Raw genomic sequence first — 18,962 nt, 5'->3', positions numbered from 1 at the left:
GTTACATTTCAGGGACTTAGATCATTTCAGCATAAATCAAAATTCAAACAAAAGCACCTTATCTTTGAGTCTTGCATTCATGAGGTTTCTGTCACCATGCCATCTTTAAAATATGCATTCAATTTTCATTTTGACCCATAATGTAAAAGAAAATCAACACAATCATGTTGTGTGGAGCACCCAATTTTTTATTTATACAAATAATACAGCCATTCTACTTCAGAGGGATGAAACGAGAAGAGTGTGTGGCTCCAATACCAGGGCGACCGTGCTTCACTGGCTTGTAGGTGATGGAGAACTCTCCCAAGTAGTGACCACACATCTCAGGCTGTAGAGAGGGGACAAACAACATGTTAAGTACGGAGCAATAGAATTTTATGTGACAGAGATCAGAACAAATTTACTGACGTTTAAACAAAACGGCTTCTCATCAACAGCTTGAGCAAAGTGTAATTTGATGTGTACAAACAGGGTTGTGGATTTGAAAAATACAATACAGTAGGAATTCTTTTATACAGGATATGCAAGATTTACTAACGTAATGTATGATTCAAACTACTTTTGGCTGTCACCTTCTTTAAAAGGTGGATGCCCTTCCTGACAACCCCAAAGAGATGTGGGCCTACTCCCTGGATCAACACAGGAACCTTTGCTTGTCAGTGTAAACCTGTACACTTTGGAAACACAAAATAACACACTGACTTGGTCACTACCAAAATAGGGAAGCTTGGAGGCATGCAGGATCTGTGCACATTGAAGCTGGCATACTTAAGGGGTTTTACAACACCTGATTATTATGCATCATCCTGCATTCATAATCAATCACAATGGGTGATTTGGCTCATAGCATATTTTACTGTCAACTTAAAAATTGATGTAATTTTTTTTTTTAAATTTAACTGGACAATATGGCAGGTTTAAAATTATGTCCAATACTGCAGTAGATTATGCATCACAGTGTACTCAATGTAAAGCGGTGACTTCAGGAAAACTAGTTTATAGGAAATACATTCTTGGAAAACTGATAAAGACCCCTTAGATTTTTTTTAACCAACTAAGACGTCCCATATTTTCTTTCAATTTAGTGTATCTGTATTTTCCCAGTGTACTAATTATCAGTCATGTTGAATCACTTTGACAACCATGGTCAGATGTAGCTACAGTTCCACATTATATTTTAGTTACATTTGATAAAAACCACTTGAGCTGAAAGTCTATTTTTAGAGGGCAATGAGTGAAAACTGAATGAGTTTGTAAATGGGCAAAAGGTCAATTTATTGGTCAGTTATACCTGCTGGACCAATGCACACTTTTGTTTGGGGCCTTTGTTTTCCCCCCAAAATAAATGATAATGGCCTATATGATCCATTTTATTGGATGGGTGCGCTGATTTAGTTCAATGGCAGAAATAAAGCCACCCCAGCTTTTCAAACTGTGCCAATTACCAGACTGACATCTCACCTTGATTTCAACCTGGTTGAAAGTCTTGCCATTGTACACTCCAACCATAGACCCAACCATCTCAGGCAGGATGATCATGTCCCTCAGGTGGGTCTTCACCACCTCTGGTTTCTCCATGGGAGGAGCCTCCTTCTTTGCCTTGCGCAGGCGCTTAAGGAGAGTCTGCTGCTTGCGACGCAGGCCACGGTTCAGCCTCCTCCTCTGGCGGGCGCAGTACAGCTGCATCAGCTGCTCACTAGAGGCAGGACACAGAGGAAAACAATTTAAATCAAGTTTCACGCCTCCAATTCCCAGATGCAAGTAAGAGAAGAAATCACGTGTCCATACACAAACTATTCAATGCTGTCAGACACATAAAGGTTAAAAAAAAAATAAAAATGGCTGCCAATATTAGACAAGTAAATTCTAGTTTCAGTGTCCAGTCTCAAGCCTCTTTATTCAGTTTTGACCTGCAAGCATCAGAGTTGAATAAATCATCTTAAAAATTGGACAATTTTATTTGATTTTCAGTGAGTCAGTATTATCACTTAAACCCCTCTGTGAGTGTCTTACTGTGACAACAAATTACGTTATGTCAGGATGTGCAGTAGTAGTACAGTAACTCTAGTTGACTGAATGACATCACCAGTGACCGTATCAGTTGTGTCACTTACTAGGACATGTCCAGAAGCTGGTCCAGGTCCACACCTCTGTATGTGAACTTCCTGAAGGTACGCTTCTTCTTGATCTCGGTATCCGCCTGGAAGAAACGGGATCACCCCGGTGAGTAGGTAGCTTAGCATTTTACACTGATGCTTCAGAATTTAACAGGCGTCACTCATTTTCACCATTAAACGTCTACAGGTCGGTTTAACAACCCATGCACAACCAACTACAGTAATATTATAATGATTATTTTATTTCAGCTACTGCTACGAGTAACGCTCTACCACCGGGTTAGCTTAGCCATAGCTCCGGCTAGTACGGAGGCTGTAAACACAGTTTAATCTTTCATTTGGAGCAACGATTTTCTACTGGATGGTAATAAAAACTGTGGAACTACTCGATGACACAGTCAGCTGTTCAAATCAGCAACTTTAGAGCCCCGATGCATACAGATTGTAGTCTGACTAGCTGCGAGACGGAACAAACACCTACCATCTTGCCTGATGTTCCGGGGGAAAAGAACGGCCAGAAGTCTCGCAAGGCCAGATATCGCGCGATTTCTGGCAAACATCCGGTGATGTTTTCCGGGCGTTGATCTCCTCTGTGAACAGCAGGTGGCGCAGCTGCAGAGTTACTGCAGTTTGTGTCCAGTGTCAGATTTCAACCAACGTGTCCTGTTTTCATTACTGTCTGTGTTACCACAGATATGGCAGGGTTAGTTCTGCTTTTTAGGAGGAGAGAAGAGTTACACAAACAAAAACATTACAGGAAAGTAGTGAGCAGACAGATCTTCGCAGAAAGGCAGTAAAAGTGTTCCGAAATTCTTTAAGTCGGATGAAGTATTTTCAGTTCATGCAGTGTCCCAATTGGCCTCAAATCTTATGAGACCATTCATTTAAATAACTAAAACTCCTCACGTTTATCTCATGACTACATAGGTCTAGGTCGGAAACCCCGGGACTAAACATACACAGTTGCAGTCAGTAGTTTAAACACACTGGGGGTTATGGGCATGAATATCATGGTAATTTGTGGCTTTTAAGAGTCAAGAGTCCAAGATCATCAGTTCAAATAAATTTACATCAGTACACGTTATTCAGATGTATCACCACTTTGCCAAGGTCTGGAAGAGGACCCAAATTATCACCCTCAGATGAGAGAAAATTGGTTGGGATGATCAGGAACAACCCGCAAACTACAATAAACAACCAATTTGTTGTATCTTCAAGTGTCCTTTTTGGCTTGCCTGGTTTCACCTTGTGTATACAAGTGCTTCAACTTGACTTTGTATCAACAGCTAGACAGTTAACACTTGGACACAGCTGGGTCATCCAACAAGACAATGATCCCAAGAACATATTAAAACTGGTTTTCAAATGGCTAAAGCAGACCAACATTCAGCTTCTAGAATTCACCTCCCCAAAGCCCCGGGCCTTGATCCTATTGAAAATTGAATGATCAAATATTCAGTCAGAATTATTTGTTGATGTCAATTTCTGACCATACGTGTACAGTTTCTAACTGTCCAGGTTTATATAAAACTAGTTAACAGACTACGGATATATAGCAATATGTAACTTATTTTATTTGTTATACTGGGACTTGGTTACTTATTGCAATGTTATTCATGACCCTTCCCATCTTATATTACGTCATCTCTGCCTGGTTTGTTCTATCTTCAATTGTCCTTTTTAGCTTGCCTGGATTTACCTGTGACGGATGTATACATTGTTTCTTGGTTACACATAAATGCTATGGCACAAATTCAAAATATGTGTCAGTCTAAATAACACGCCCAAGTTCACACCCTGTATGGATTTCATAGTGAATAAGTATTGAAAAATTATAGCACCAAATCAATTGTGGTTTTATTGTTTTATTCTGTTTTTATTTTTATTTTAAATATATATAGATAGATAGATATATAGATAGATATATATAGAGAGAGAGAGATGGGAGTGTTTTGTTCACAGTTACATCTTTATGAACAATCTATTATCTCCAACATAGCCCAGAATCTATCTAGCCAAATTTAATGAAGCTTGGTGAGAGTGTTTTCAGAGGAAGACACCGCTCAATTTTGTACAGATCACTTTCCTTAAAACTGTGAAATAGTACACGGGCTTTGGCAGACATCTACGACCTCTGAATGTCTTTCTAGTTAGACAACTACTGAAAGGGCAAACCACACTGATTGTTGAACTCAGCCTTCATTTGGAGCTCTGCTGCACTGCTGACAAAACAAACACTTGCCAGAGCATTTGAAACCCAAACTTACAGCTGTTAATATGACAGTAGGTGTCTCACAGTTTTCCATGACACATGCACACAGACACACACACACACACACACACCTACAAGGTCAATATAAAATCAGTTATGCTTTTGCAGATAGTAAATTTGTAAAGCCAAATTCAAACAGCATTTAAATACACGTTTCATTTGACTGAACTGACACCAGCACGCACTCACTGGACAATTCATATGCTACACCAATATGGACATTTTAGCCCTTATTGACATGATGCCAGATTGAGATCTGGTTACTGTGGAGGTCATCTGAGTACAGAAAACTCATTGTCATGTTCACAAAACCAGTTTGAGGTGATTTATGCTTTATGACATGGTCCATTATCCTGCTGAAAGCAGCTGTTAGAATTTTAAAAGGGATGGGCATGGTCGGCTACAATATTCATGTACATTGTGGTGTCGCCCTGTGCTGTCTTTTGCTCCTGTAGCCCATCTGCTTCAAGCTTTGACAGGTTCTGCATTAAGAGATGCTCTTCTGTATACTTTGGTTAATGAGTGGTTAATTAGAGTCACTGTTTCCTTCTTATTCAAAGCATTCTTTGAACTCTGACATCACAAAGGCCCAGAGGACCAGTTTGTGGTGTTGGATTTTTTATTTTATTTTATTTTTTTAATTTCAGGTTTATTTTTCAGAGTGTATTTTTACATTTATCAGTTTCAGTGTTTTAATCTTTTGAATTGTTATTGTATGAAGGGCATATGCCAGAGGCAAGATTTTGAAGAATCAGTGTAGGTGTTTTAATAAAGACATGACTCAGTCGTGTAAATATCCAAAGTCTAAATAAAGATCAGGTAAGTTGTAATAAAATTAATTAACAAATACTAAGGATGCTTCTTCTGTATTTGTTTTCCACGTTCACAAAATAACATATCCATTTAAATTTCATTTTCACATCAAGTTTTATTTAACAATAACCTTGCAAAGAAAAAGTGCTGCACACTGGTTATTTTCTCTTTCAGACCCAGAGATGGTTGTGTGGGAAAATCCCTGCAGATCAGCAGTTTCTAAAATACTCCGATCAGCCTGTCTGGCACCACCAACCATACCACATTGAAAGTTGCTACCATGCGATTGGCCGATTAGATATTTGGATAAATGAGCCATTATACATAGAGCGGCCGTCGAGTCTGTCTTAATTCAAACACACACACACACACACACAAAAAAATAAAAATAAAAAGCAGCATAGTCCAATACCAAATTTTATTCAATGTCAAGGTACAAAACAGCCTCCATTCAAAAAAAAAAAAAAAAAAAAAAAAAAAAAAATCACAAACATGTATAAATAATAATCTTACATGATCAAATATATGATTGGTTTGCATATCAACCAATATCTAATGAGCCACTGAAACATTGTTCACTGAAAGACAAAGAAGAATCCAGTATTCTTGATTGGAATGTTCAAAACTTCACTTGAGTATCATTTTATCCACTCCTCCACTGTCCAAAGAAAACAAGCCTCTCTCCAGTCAGATTGGTTATGCAAACAAAGGAAATATTTCCTCTGTTAAAAGAGTGAAATAAAGAAGTGAGAGAAATAGCAGAATTTAAAGAAGACTGGTTTGTTCTAACAAATCCATTTTGTTCCCTCATCTGCCAGAATAACCAAAACTGACGATTACCGTGTGTCAATACTGAAAGGATGAAGAAGATACTGAAGTAACAACTAACACGAAATAAGTTTACATTCTCATTCACAGGATTTTTTTTTTTCCTTTTAAAACACAGATGATACAGCTATTACAGGAACATAAGCACTGGTGATTTCATGGAAAGATGCATTTTCTCATAACCATTTATTGTTAACACACAAAAAAAAAAAAAAGAAAGAAAGAAAAAAAATCCCTAAGGTTTCACTTTTAGTTTATGTTGCCCTTAAAGAAAATCTTGGGATCCCTCAATGAAACTAATGTGTTAGCAAAGCCACAGGAGGACAAAAAAAAAAACCCCCAACAAAAAAAATAAACCAAAACAAAACTTTGGCACATGGACAGAAATCCCTGGGATATCTAGCCAAGCCAAGTGATTGGCTTTTGTGGTCACTTCAAATATATAAAGAAATTACAGAAATACAGCTCATGATGATATGTGTAGATGGTTTTGTACAAACAGGGGTAAGAAGACATTTTCGTACAATACTAAGAGGATACGGCCTACAAAAAAAAAGGAAGAAAAAAAAAAAGTGCAACATCCTAATGATATAAAAGATAAACCACCTTTCTGTCTCGCAGAACTTGCCAGCCTTACACAATCACGCTTTTCCTTCCTCAGCTCCCTCCAATCTTTTAATAATCTGTTCCATCATCTTGGTACACCTGCTCCTCTTCCTGGTAGCCTTGGTAGCCCTCGTCTTGGTAATCTGGGATGTAGTCACGGGCGACACCAGCTCCATTTTCATCACCTGGAATCTCAGTGGCTTTGGGACAGTACTTGGCATCGTAGATCTGCCGTCCCAAGCCAAAGTTCTGCCCGCTCTGGTTAGCCCCGTCTCTGTATCCCATCTGTAGAGACATGGTGCTGTTGTCACACTTCTCTGTGCCCAGCTTCTGGTCGTAAATGGCACGCCTCGTTCCTGGAGCCGTCATCCCAGCCTGAAGTGGAGACAGGAAAAGGAAAACTGTCAGATTTTGTGGAATTCTCCCCAGCATCCCCCCCCCCTTCCTCTCCTCCTGCTTGGCAAACACGAGACTGGCCCCAGACATTTGGCCACTGGGTTAAAGAATACATGTCATTCATCTAGAAAAGATCAGCAACACAGAGGATCTGTTGGGGAAATCAAATGCTACCCGGCAACCATTTATTTCCACTAACAGCAGCTCCCATGGTTTCAACAAACACAGAGCCATAATGTCATTAATGTACTCACTGTAACAAAATGACCATTTTTATAAACTGAGAATATACGTTGATGTCAAGCTATCCTTAATCTAGTATTCTGCTGATGTGTTCAAATTGTTTCCTTAGTCTGTGTTGTAATTTGTTATGGCAAAAATATAACAAAAGACTTTGCTCAGACAGAGACTGAGCTTTGCCTTTTAGATAATACAGGAGTTTACAGCTTTCTACAAGACCAAACATGACCGTAGTTTACAGCAGGCAAAGAACGCCAAGGACAAGCCATAACCAGTGTCCCGAAGCTTATTTCTGCTGCAGTCCTTTAAGAATGCATACCTGACTCGCCCCTTTGTTTGTACCCATCTGCAGACTGATGGTGGTGTTGTCCATGGGGGCCTGGACTGGAGCCTTGGGATCATATAAATGTCTCCTGGTGCCATATGCACTCATACCTGCCTGACTGGCACACTTATTGGTCCCCATCTGAAAAATAGAACAATCACTTGTTGTATATAAATGATCAACAGTCATACAAGATCAATAAAGAGTTTTGGTGTAAACTGTTGCACAACATCACTGCATTTCTCACATTTTATTGTTTTGAGCAAGTGTGGGACTGTTGATACTGGTGCAACACTAACCAAACGTGTTTTAAAAAGTTTTGACTAAGCTGTTCCTCATATTTGCACCGCTCTCAAATTACAGTCGAGGCATTTCTTCATTGCTTGAGAAGTGCTTGTGTTTACTTGATACCCTTCCAGGTAATGGAGGGGGAAGGAAAGAAAAGTAGGGAGGTTTGAAGCATCAGTGACAATGTGCAGCTCTCGCACAGAAGAACGCTACTCAACATGAGATCATCATGACAAAGCCTTCTTTCACAACAGTTTCGCCACTTGCAGCAGTGAGTTCAGCTTTGCGAGCACGTAGCCCACCTGTCAAAACGCAGCCAGAATGATCAGATCATTTAAAAAAAATAAATAAATAAAATAAAAATTCTTATTTCTAATTTTTTGATCTTTATATTTCAGAAGAAAAAAAAGAAAAAAAAAAGAATCAAGTTTAGTCCCTTGTCTGCATTTCCTTTAAAGCCCTGGCCCCGAGTTTCACTCTGCGAGCATCAGTCCTGTGATATTACTGACACTGAAAACTGTACCTGTAGGCCAATGACACACTGTCCAGCCTTCATCTTCTCATCGTCAAACATCCTCTGCTGCTTGTCCGCATACTTCACGCCAATGTCAACCCGCGACTGGCAGCCCTTGGTCTTGGCCTGAGAGAAAAGGCGGTGTAGAAGAGTTCTCATTAAACTGCGATCATTCCCCACAAAAAACTACCACTACCGTTTGTGATGCGACGTTTTTAGAGACTCACCATGCTGGCGAGGGCGAGCAGAGTCGTCTGGACCTGCGTCATGTTGCCATTCTCAAACAGATCATTGGCCTCGAAGATATCATGGGGCTTCAAGCCGTACACTGTGAGAGCTTTGATGAAGTTTGTCAGGTTCTCCAGCTAAAGCCGCACCAAAGTAAACAAGAGCGACAGGTTTTAAGCTGAAGCCGGGCGATTATTTCTCTGCCTGTATCCTCTCATTAACAAGTTGCAGTCAAATATTTTTATAAGCACTAACTATTAAGAAACCAGTTTCAGATAAAAGCAGAAGCAACACTGCTAATGTCCAAGTATAGCCATGAGTGTGATTCAGTGCACTGACATCCTCAGCACAATGCAGGGAAGAGGCAAGTCTAACTGCTTGCTGCACTTCTAGCGTCAATGAAGTGCTCCTGCTCAAAAGTCTGCCGCGCCCTCAATTAGCTAAAATAAGACAAACTCACCTGGTGCCAGTTCAGTGCTGACTGGTTGATCTTTCTCACAGAGCCTGGCTGCAGCCTGTTAATAAGTCTGCAAAGTAGAGAAAGAACGGGGAAGAAAGAAAGAAAGTGAGCTTTCCAGATCTGTGTGCATATTAAAAACAGATGATCGAGGCCCTGGTGGTTTAGCGTGACAGAACTTTGATGTAGGCTCTGCTTACTCGCACAGGAGGACTCCGTTTTTCAGGCCTTTCTGGAAGTCGGGGCCGATGGAACTGCCGGTGATGTCTTCGATCCAGATCCTGAGCTCCTCTTCCTTCTGAGGGTCGTACTTCTGTGCAATCTAGTTGGTAACAAAGGTCAGAGGTCACATGTGTGTTCTGCAACCAAGTGGGTGGCTCTTTTGAAGAACAGTAGATGCAGTCACACCAGCTTCTTTTGTCAGCAGTGGAATAGCTCGCCCTGTCCTCAATGACCTCCCACTTCAACACTCTTAAGATATAAGAATTCTATTTTTCTCCAGCTGCTGATAACTGAGCCGCGCAAACACCAAGGACCGAGGTGATGATAACCAAAACACACACCACGAAGATTTCAGTTTTAGTTGTTGTTCGTTTTAAAAGGTTTATTGTGACTGCATGAGGCCAGGCTTCATGGTCATCCCCACATTTTCACTTTGACCGACTCCTACAGACAGAGTTGGTCAGATTTCATTCTCATAAATGGTGACTCCACCGTGACCCGACACACACATACACCCCCCCCCCACAGAAACACACACGGATATCCTGTTTGGTAAACTGTAACAAAGTCACCAGAGGCACAGGAAGGGAGCTGCTGTAGAAAGAACAGGGCGCGTCAGTTTTTAAGGGGCTTAACGTGGTCTGCTGACGGCGTCACGGTTGAGGCGTTACTCTGATTTAAAAGCTTTACCGACGGATGCAGAGCATGAGAAAGAGGCCATTCAGGAGGAGAATCGGGGTCACGTAAACAAACAGCAGTTTCATGAGCTGAATCTGAAAGGCGGACAAATGGAGAAAAGTGACCTAAGAGTTAAACAGGTCAGCTTTTCTCCTCCTCCAGTGAAAGAGAAGAAGAAGAAGGAAAAAAAAAAAAAAAAAAAAAAGTTCTGCGTGCAAACTCACAACCAGCCAACAATTTTTCCTTGTCCCCGAAGGCAATGGGAAACTAAACCGCAAAAGTAACCTACTATTTACATAGAAGCAGGCCGCACACAGCTCACAGCTGGCTGCGCTCTTCAGGAATGCCTGTCTTCTAATTAAATTCCCTTCATCCAGTTATCCGCATATTAAAAGACAACACTGGCCGTTTTAATTGCCCGCAAGGAATCCGACACAGATGTAATTTCCAGCGACAAGCTGAACGCGAGGAATTCAGCCCGCAGTGCTGGGATAAAGGGAGCTGAATGAAGCGAGAAGGGCGCCGGATTGTGTCTGTGTGCCGAGCCGATGAATGGATGTGCACTGAGATGAATAAATAAATAAAACAGTTATTGCAGTGTATCAGTGAGTTTGGGGATTACTCTTACAAGCAAAGACTGTCTGTGTTTATCAGTTTGTAAGGGGGGGGGGTAGGTGGAATTTAAAAGCCTTCAATGCCTCACATTTTAAGGGTGAGCTACGTCACTGACGGCAGGAAATACCACTCTCCTCCTTCAAGGACGCCTGTGGTAATGGACAGAGGAAATCTGCATGCTTTCTTTAAGTCAGCCACATGTTGTTCTGTGGAGATCTGGGGAGGGGATACGACCCTCTCTTTCTCCCTCGCCCCACACAAGGGAACATCCAAAGAATGCAGAAGGGGAGGGGGATGAGGTGGAGGTAAGTTAAAGTGCCCTTATATGCGGGTGTCAAGAGAATGAACAGAAGGCTAAGGACAGATCAGCTGTAACACTTGTGTGAGAAAAAAAAAAAGCAGTCTGCTTCCCAATAACAACGAAATGGACAGTAAGTCACATTCAAAGTACTTTTAAAAAAAAAAAAAAAGGGGGAGGAAAGTTGGCGAAAAGTGATGTGCCAACGTGATCGGGCTTGTCACCTCTGAGGTTTTAACTCGATGCGGCTGTGACCAAATAAACAAGCTGCTTTCCTCACGAAGGTCCCAATCAATAAAGTTACACATTACCCAGAACTTGCGGGGGGGTGTCAGTCGACACCTTGATTTTTCACAGAGTGAGTGGCTGAGGAGGAGAGAGGCTTTGTCCCTGCACTGATCTGGCACGGTGTGGAGAGCAAAGTTAAAGCACGAAGAGCAGCGCTACACCTTACCGCATGAGGGGAAGTGGGGAAACTATTCTTGCAGAAACCACGAGAACACAGAAGCAATGAGAACAGTGGCATCCAATCCGAGGGCTAACAGGTCAATTACATTATCTACTAATGCGGGTCACAACGCAGGGCAGAGAGCTGCACGGGCGGCGGAAAATGCTGGAAACGGGGGTAACTTTTTTTTTTTTTTTTTTTTGCCACAACGACATGCTTGTTTGCCAAGACGGACAACGCCCATGGTGCGATTTTAAGTTAAGTCTCCTGCACGAGCAGAGGGACTAAGGAGGTCCAAGGTGTCTAACTAGACCACAACTTATTTCTTTGCAAACTATTCACACTCGACCAGAGTTTAATTATTCATTTTCCGACTTATATATGTATAAAATATAGTTTTAAATCTTTTTATTCAAACTCCCTTTTTACCCCCGCTGATTACCTTTTAACCTGAGCGCCATATTAAAATGGAGGCCAGGTGATTCTCGCGTTAAGAGAGAAGCGCAATGAAGAAGGCGAGAAAAGTTCAATGCGACTTAACTTTATATGGGAGAGAAAAGTATGGCCACCTACCTTGTTTTTCACTTCTGCGGATAACCCATAAGCCGGACCTTTGTTAAAGGAAGACATTTTCAAAGTGTTGAGATTTTTCCTTTGAGAGTGGCAAACAATAATAAAAGAAAGAGACTCCGACTTGAAGATAAAAACTGCGCTAAAATATCTTCGAGTTTGTCTTCCAATGAAACCTCGGACTGAACTAAATACTTCCTTTCTCTTTTACGGGCGCCAATTAGAGCGCTCCCACGGTTTCTGTCAAAGAGTCTTGATTCACGAATCAAGATAGTTCACCCCTGAACGGTCCGTCCCGGAAATGACCCTCCGAAGTTTCTAGGTGTTTTTTGTTTGTTTTGTTTTTTAATTGCAAACTAGCTGAAAAGAGTGATTATTGAATATTTAGCACAATTTCATACAGGTGAAGAAGGAGATCAGTTTCATGTGCTCTTGGTTACGTAATACAGTCGTATTTTTTGTTTATCTTGTTTTTATTTTATGTGTTTTGTTGTTTGTATCTGCATCTGTCTGGGTTAGCCGGTGTTGTGCCAAAAAGTGATTGTCTGCCAAAAACTGATTTCCGGTATTTGCCAAAAAGCGATTGCTCATATTTAAAGTGCTATAAGTAACTTGTTGGGCTATAATATGTTAAACATATGTCAAATGCATCCCTTATGGATGACATAAAGTCATCTTGAGCCACAAACAACATTCGTGTAGCAAGATACAAGCCGCAATCAGTTTTTGGCAGCGACTTTTATATAACCTTTATTTATGCAGTAAAAAAAATCTCATTAACATTAAAAATTTATTTTGTAAGAGTAAGTTGCCCAACAGGACAGCAGAAATGGCAGCAAATATTACAATAGTTCTGTAAAAATATTTTAAGTGGGGATAAAGGACCGGATTGGTTATAATGTAAGTACAAGTTGTAAAGATACTTAAAAAACATAATGTTTTAATTCTTTATGTAACCCCTTTGTATCCCCTGTTCACCGAAGTCTATTTACGAACATACGTAAAGATATTACACATAAAAAATACACAGAAACACTGGAAATCAGTTTTTGGCAGACAATCACTTTTTGGCACAAGAAAGACTTTTAGGATTTTAGCATTTTGTGTGTATTTGCACTGGAGAATATAATTCACTGAAAGCATGAACCAGGTAACTAAATACATTAAATATGGGAGGTTAACTTTGGATTTCCAGTTTCATTTCGTTGTTCTTATCTTGCAAAGTGGCTTTACATATTTTAGTCTAGCTCAGATTCTCTAAACACGATCAGGTTTCAGTTTCATTTTTCATTAGCTGTGCTGTTAGTTTTAGTTTCTATCATGGCTGCTGTTTTCACATGTGATATTTGGAATAAATATAATAATAAAACCCTTTACTCAAAGTCAGGTACATGTCCAAATCTCAGTAAACATATGCACCAAATACTCTTCAAGCTGGTTATGCCAACAAATTTGGCCAGGCTGACAAAGATTGAAACTGAAGATATTTCCTGTATACTTTTTTTAAACTTTAGTTTTGCGAGTTTACAGCATTGTTTCAGTTCACTTTTTATTTATTTTACTGTATCTCATACCCGAAAAACACCACCTTCTTCTTTTTTTTTCCCTGAAACCAGTGCAGTCTTTTTTTTTTTTTTAAATCTTGGTCACCTTGTATGCATATCAGATTTTTTTTCTATGTAAATAGACATTTTATAAGCATGTATCCTACACTTAGAAACTGTTATGTGGCTGTTATAATTATTGTATTTATTATAAATTTGTATTTTTTTAAGTTTCTTGTAATGCTCTTAAGATAAACAATCCTTATAACAGAAACATCTATCGATTTTGTTACACTCATCCAGTTGAAGGTCGTGGGGACTGAAGTCTGTCATGACTGTCGTGGGGTGAGAGGCAGGGTACAACCGGAACAGGACACTGATATGTGGCATGGGTTGAAGCTAGAGTACCCAAAGAAAACCCACAAAGAAAAGGAAGCTCCACACAAAAAGGCCTCAGACTGTATTTGAACGCAGGATCATCTTGCTATGACGTGACAGTGCCAACTGCATGAAAGCTTTCAACTGATATGTAAAAACGACCCATTAGATAAAGAGCACATATATAAATAATTAAGCAATGCCTGTCATGAGTTTAAATGTATTTTAGGCCTCCATTCAAAACGCACTACTGCACTACTCAGTAAAAAAATATTTAAGCAACAAAGCGAGAGAGGGGACTTCTCTTGATAGTCCTGTATACTCTTCGTTCCACGCTTCGTTAATCGATCCTAAGCTCCACCTTTCCACTGCTCTTCCTTAGGTCGCGATTTATATCAAAAACTCCTTATATGGAAGGAAACTTCCCAAATTCCTGAATAGTGGGAGTGAACCTCTGGTCCCACCCTGCATACCAGACGTGGAGAGAGGACGAGACAAATTGTCGCACTTTTTTGAGTCACGGTCAGGGGGGAGAAAAAAGTTATTTGGGAATGAGCTACTGGGCTGACGTAATGTCGGTGGTGTGAGGTTTTCAGATAACAAAACTTCTCCTGGCATGTCAGCATGTGTGAAAGTCCAGGATGCTATGTAAGACGTATCTAAGACAATGTATTAGTGGCGCATAATATGATTTAAGCTGGCAGTCAGCTGGACAGGTCAGGGGGTTCTTTCTTTATCTTATTTCGACAAAAATATGTACAATAGGCTGCTTTATGACAGTGGTACATCAGATTAGTATGACTCCATGAGACACCGACGGTTCCTCCCGACATGGACACATGCTGGAGCCCATCAGTGTTACTACCTGCACTCATCGGATACATCTTTCTTTCTTCTTCAGCTGATGTCTTTGACATCCCCTTGAAAAGTTTGTCCAACATATACTGTATTAAATATTGTAAAAGTATGGGGGTTTTGACTGTTGTTGTTTTTTTAAGTTTTGAAATCTGTCCCACTGACTGGGGACAATCCCACTGACGTTATTCTCCATCTTTCCCGACTATCCATCCAGTATCAAACTACTTCCTTTCAGCAAGTGGGAAGGAAAAACTCCCTTTTAACAGGAAGAAAGCTCCAGCAGAACAAGGCTCAGAGAGGGGCAGCCAACTGCTGCAACGGTGAGGGCAGGGAGACAGGACAAATGACACACTGTGGAAGAGAGCATTGATTTATGAGTATGAATATGCGACCCAGGGACCCAAATTAATCCACCAAAGCTTTACTCTTGTAAAAACTGCAGTTAAATAATTAATACCTGAAATATTTCAATAATATGCACCACTGCTGGTGGATTATAAAAGAAAGTTTCATTCCTAAAAACTCCTTTCCACTAGGATCCATAAATATTAACGTGCTTGCAATGACAGTAGACTGAATGTGGAAAAAACAGAGATATTGTTGAAAGTACAAATATTTTTAAGATGTGCCTCCTAATAATTTGTGCTGTAAACAGATGTTTGATTCATTTTTAGAACGCATATTCGATCGAAGATGAAGATCTATAAGTTATAAAGTCATAAAGGTTTTCGTTGAAATTGTGTCGTATGTAGCCTGTGAACTACAATGACAGATTAAATACTTTGGAATTTTTTTAACATTCGAATCCAAGTGAGAACCATCCAATCCTCAGTTGGTCACTTGGATCATTTATTTAGATGTTTGATGAGACACGTTTCTTTCAGTCCATTATATTTTATATAGTTCCCATTTTCAGAGGCTCAAACGTAATTGGACGTTTGACTGAAAACTTTCAGGCCAGGCCTTTTTTTTCTCGTCATTTCACAGCAAATTGAACAGATAAAAGATCTGGAGTTGATTTCAAGTGTTGATCTTTCATTTTGCACGCCTGAAAAACCCAACAAACCAGTCAGAGATAGCAGAGACCTTAGGAGTGGCCAAATAAACAGTCCTTAAAAAGAAGGAATTCATTGTCAGAAAGACCCCAGGAGACATCTAAAGTGCATGATAAGATAATTATTTCCATGGTTAAAAAAAACCCCACTACAACATTTAGACACGTGAAAACACTCTCGAGGAAGTAGGTGTGTCATTGTCCAAGTAATGTGAATGCACAGGGTGCAAACGCCTGGTTATACTCAAGAACAGGGAGGACTTTGCCCCAAAAAAAGCCTTCACCGTTGTTTGGATTCACCTTTTATTATGGATGAAGTTTGGAGAAAGAAAGAACAGCCCATGATCCAAAGTACACCATGTGTTAAACACGGTGGAGGCAGGGTTAGTGCACGGGCAAATATGTGTGCCAATGGAAGTGGGTTACTAGTGTGTACTGATGATTTGAAACTAGTTTCACCCACATATTAAAAACTATCCTGATATTTAAAATCATTTATTTGACCAATTAATTTTGAAGCTGAGAAATTCGGGGAGAGGGTTTAAAAATGGCTATAACTCTACAACATTTAATGCAAAATTGTTCTCAAATCCAAGCTGAAACTATCCTGTTTTAACCTGAGCAGAAGAAAGCCCCATAAAATATCAGTGATCTAAGCCCAGGTGTATCTCATCAGTGTCTGAGCATCCTCCTGGTCATAAATACAGCTGGATTTCTTTGTACATGTAACAGATGATACCGTCATACAGGTGTGCGGCAGGCTGATTCAGTGTGAGGGTAAACGCACCAGAGGGCACTTACTCATCCTGCTGTCTTATGTGATTACATCAGCTGACTGAGTCATAGGAGGAGTGACGTAGGCAAAACATTCTTTAGCCTATTGAACATGTTGCAACCCAAAGGCAATCAGAATTACAACCAGTAGGTGCCGAAAAACTGTTGCTTTACTACACATATGGCCAGTTTAAAAGGGTGGGATTATACTTTTAGACTAGTAAAATGTACTGTTTAATAACAGAGGACCTTTTGTAGCGTGGGCCCAGTAAAATCATAAGAATTATTGATGAATTTGAACCGATATTACTCTCATCATTTTACATCTCTGGTGCAGACAAAGAACACACATGGACAATGTGCACCCCCACATGGACGACATGTGTAAATGCACCAATTAAAAGTCCACCTTCAAACAAAAGGCACAGTTTAGATTAACTACTTAAACCATAAAAGACCTGACGGCAGCCAAGATTTAGATCTTTTTATTTTTCAAACAACTGAGAGATGTTAAACACTGAACAAATAAAGATGCCCCATCAAAACTCCAGAAAAAAACAGATTCTTTTCAACCAGTTGTAGCACTTTTCCATTATTGCCAGTGGTGTTGTTGATGACGACGTGCAGTTTCTCGTTGTCTGCAGCTTCACCCCCTCACTAGATCAGCGCGTAGAAAAAGTAACAGAAAACGGTGCATATACCAGCGTCAGATTGATCGTGGGGATTTGGGATTCTTACGTACAAATCCAGCTCCAGGCAGGCGTGTTTTAGGCGGAAGCAAATCCAGATTCACTGTTTTGTTTTTAAACCAAGGCACATTGGTAGGTAGGAATGGATGACCAAAAAGAATGAATGGACAGAGAGGCTGCACAGAAGCCAATCTTCATTTAAATCATGTGAGAATGGTGGTAGCGACTAAAAAGGGAGTCGAACTGAAGTACTGTCACATGGAAAACGCCAAGAACATTGGATGCGCACAGCTCGCTCTGTGTTTCTCTCTTAAATGTTTGAATCACTGTTTTGAACGGGAGCAAAAGAAGTGCCACCCTCATTCTGCAACTTAAATGATTTCTAAAGCCTGGAAAAAGCAGCTTCGAGAGCCGTAAATGTGTCTGAAATTCGTATTAATCCATGGGCACATTGTGGGAGAATCAGTCAGTTCACACTCGAATGAATGAATCAGTAAAGAAAATGACCAACAAGTCGTCAACTTATGTACAAGTGCATAAGAGGTCTCAATTCTGTACATTCACTAAGGCGGTATAAACTCAGAAAAAAAATATATATTAGCAAGGAATTTCAGAAGGCAAACGATATCTAAAGAAACAGAAAAAGTTCCAGCATTCAAACATGTCCTTGCTTTTGTCATTGAACACCACCAGCAGCTGGGACATTCTTTAATATTTCGGAGAGAATTAATGGATGGAAACATTTGACTGCACTATTTTTTTTCCTTTTTGCATTAGCACCACACTACTTTAAAACGGTTACATCTCCAGAAGAATCTTCATGACCTGGAACCTTTTAGGAGCCGAGCTGATGAGACAGAGAGAGCGGAAATTGGTTGGAGGGTGGAGTCTGGAATGTAAATAACCAAAACAACAAAACAAATCCGCACCGGCCAATCTTAAAGAAAGGACAGCACATGGGCTTCCTTTAACATTTAAGATTCAGCTGAGAGCACAGTGATGCAAACAGAAGAGAAAGCAAAAAGAATCTATAGTTGTTGTTATCGTCCTTTTTTTAACATTTGTTTTGATGAACATCCCGTAAATGAACTGGTCAAAAATAAATAGATGTATATATGATAAGAAGTTTATAATTTACTCTTTTATATCTCACATAAAGCTTCTTGTAACTGCCAAATATGTTCCAGTAACTTCAAACCCTGGACATATTCGGCTCTAACTGTGCTAGATGAACTCTTATTAACATCTTTCTGGGCACCAACATGGTGGTCTGTGCAGGACAGCTAAACCCCAGCCTTCCCTCAGGTTTAACCCTAGTTCAAAACTTCTTGTTAGAAACTAAACAGATTAAAAAAAAAGAAACAGCATCATCCCAGTGTGCCTCAAAGAGGGGTACAATTCATAATATTCAAAAAAAGAAAAACCTCACATTGTTACACCTATTTGGGTGATCTGGGATAATTCTGTCTTCTTTTTTTGCCTTTATGGTTAGCAGCAGTACTCTGCAATACGGGCCTCATTCCTGTGGCTTTCAGTTTGAAAAATAAAACAGAAACAGCCCTTGATATTACAAACTCAACTAGTCTTTTAATCTTTACACTTCTTTTATACCAAAATCTTAATAGATTATCACAGAAAGAGGAAGAGGCGTGGGGGAGTGGAGTTTGGCAGGCCTGATTTTTGCCAAACTCACAGTGAACAAAAAAAAAAAAAAAAAAAAAATTAAATCACAAAGTATCTCGTCTCTGTG

The 18,962-nt window shown here is 40.0% G+C and overlaps 2 protein-coding genes across 2 annotated transcripts; both read right to left on the bottom strand.

The window, feature by feature from the left end:
• Positions 1 to 171: 171 nt before the first annotated feature.
• rps15 (ribosomal protein S15) lies at positions 172 to 3,835 on the bottom strand. The gene is given in 7 exon segments (XM_085378569.1): positions 172 to 328; positions 1,462 to 1,696; positions 2,115 to 2,200; positions 2,599 to 2,619; positions 2,621 to 2,692; positions 2,694 to 2,740; positions 3,817 to 3,835. Coding segments are annotated over 7 exon segments (594 nt in total). The 3' UTR covers positions 172 to 214.
• A 2,537-nt stretch (positions 3,836 to 6,372) lies between these two features.
• On the bottom strand, positions 6,373 to 12,090 carry cnn2 (calponin 2). The gene is made up of 7 exons (XM_085378082.1): positions 11,919 to 12,090; positions 9,285 to 9,406; positions 9,088 to 9,154; positions 8,627 to 8,764; positions 8,409 to 8,525; positions 7,592 to 7,738; positions 6,373 to 7,011 (listed from the first exon to the last, which is right to left on the bottom strand). The coding sequence occupies exons 1-7, from the start codon at positions 11,973 to 11,975 to the stop codon at positions 6,706 to 6,708; spliced, it is 954 nt and encodes a 317-aa protein (XP_085234208.1). The 5' UTR covers positions 11,976 to 12,090; the 3' UTR covers positions 6,373 to 6,705.
• Between the last annotated feature and the right edge of the window lie 6,872 nt (positions 12,091 to 18,962).

This window comes from Diplotaxodon limnothrissa, linkage group LG18 (assembly GCF_057381915.1).
Source record: "Diplotaxodon limnothrissa isolate DT_005_m linkage group LG18, D_limnothrissa_male_GT1.1, whole genome shotgun sequence".
NCBI lineage: Eukaryota > Metazoa > Chordata > Actinopteri > Cichliformes > Cichlidae > Diplotaxodon > Diplotaxodon limnothrissa.
Note: the sequence above shows the minus strand (reverse complement) of the source record. Positions and strands in the feature narration are given on the sequence as shown.

Bases quoted from the DNA above. Each gene is read 5' to 3' on its own strand.
- cnn2 (XM_085378082.1), bottom strand. From the start codon at position 11,975: ATGTCTTCCTTTAACAAAGGTCCGGCTTATGGGTTATCCGCAGAAGTG. The intron at 9,155-9,284 runs GTAAGCAGAGCC...TCTACTTTGCAG, and splicing joins AACGGAGTCCTCCTGTGCGA to ACTTATTAACAGGCTGCAGC. The intron at 7,012-7,591 runs GTATGCATTCTT...TCTCCACTTCAG, and splicing joins CAAACAAAGGGGCGAGTCAG to GCTGGGATGACGGCTCCAGG.